The sequence below is a fragment of the Propithecus coquereli genome, unplaced genomic scaffold (genome assembly GCF_000956105.1).
Source record: "Propithecus coquereli isolate 6110/MARCELLA unplaced genomic scaffold, Pcoq_1.0 Scaffold253, whole genome shotgun sequence".
NCBI lineage: Eukaryota > Metazoa > Chordata > Mammalia > Primates > Indriidae > Propithecus > Propithecus coquereli.
The window spans coordinates 3,171,714-3,172,967 of NW_012148097.1; the positions used below are offsets into that span (position 1 = coordinate 3,171,714).

The following is a 1,254-nucleotide window of genomic DNA, read 5'->3' on the forward strand; positions in this document are numbered from 1 at the left end:
ATTTGAATCTCTAACTTTGCAAAATTTATATAGTTGTGTATAATTAGAGCATATTTGGAAATTAACATTTCTGTTAGATAGCTACACATATGCCATTGGGAAGTAAACATGAACTGATCTTTGATGAAGGTTACTTAATCATATCATTTTAATAGCATTTAAATTCTAGTCAACAAACCATTCATTAATTAAATTATTTTTTAAAGGGAATTCAAAAAATCGTCAGTGGAAACTGGCTTTAATGTAACCAGCAATCCTGTAAGGCTCCTCACTCTGAACCACTCACTGACAAGTGCTTCAGCTGATAAGCAAGTTTGTCCTGCCCCTGGACTGCCAATGCCATTAGGTCTCTGCTGGCCCTATGCTGATGGAGACTTCTTTAAGGACAGAAATGAGCTTCATAGTAATTCATGTTCAACCATAGAAAACAACACTGGTGAAACTTCATCTGCTCCAAATTTGAAATATGGAAACAGTAGTGTGGAAGAAAATTTAACAGATGAAAGTGATTTATCAGAAAATGAGAAAGCAAATGATAGTTTACTTAGCTATTTTAAAAGGATGGACCTGAACTTAAAGCCAGAAAAAATAGAAAACATTGAAGAATCTTTCACTGAGGAACCAAATGAAGTATTTCCATATCCTGATTTTCTCCCTCCTCCTTTCAATGCTCTGGACTTGCACAAATTAGCCCTCTCAAAATCTGAAAATTGGAGAGCAACAGTGGACCCTCCAGAAAGCTCTGTTGAACACTTGATAACTCGTTTACTAGAACTGGAAAGATTACAACACACGACTGTACAAAAAGAAAGGCCAAGACCACAAACTACTGTCTGTACTCCAGCAGTTACTGAACGACCCTCTTCCTCCAAAGCTATACCAAAAGTGAGACAGCCAAAACTTTCTGACTCTTTGAGTCTTCAGATGTCTTGTGTAGATAAAAGTCGAGAAAAAAGAAAAAACAATTCTGGTTCTTGCAAGCTTGAACAAAATGCTTCAAAATGGAATTGGAGCAATGCTGGCAAATGTAACTGGAATTCTAGACCACCATCTCTAAAAAGTTCATCCACAGCAAAACAACTGATTGCAACTAATGATTTTAAGAATCCTAAAAGTTCCATTTTAAATCCATGCCAAGAACTCTCATCCAAGCCTACTACTGCCCAAACAACTCAATCACTGGTTAAAATGGTCTCAACAAGATGTCTGCCACCAAGGTCTCCAATACCAGTTTCACCGATACCTCTGTCTTTT

General features: G+C 36.8%; 1 protein-coding gene across 1 annotated transcript in view; it reads left to right on the forward strand.

Annotated features, from left to right (window-relative positions):
• The window catches only part of FAM217A (family with sequence similarity 217, member A), a 3,532-nt gene that overhangs the window by 2,057 nt on the left and 221 nt on the right, over positions 1-1,254 (forward strand). Inside the window, exon 2 of the mRNA XM_012646991.1 lies at positions 207-1,250. Within this exon, the coding sequence (XP_012502445.1) occupies positions 207-1,250 (1,044 nt within the window). The remainder of the gene's footprint in view (positions 1-206; positions 1,251-1,254) is intronic.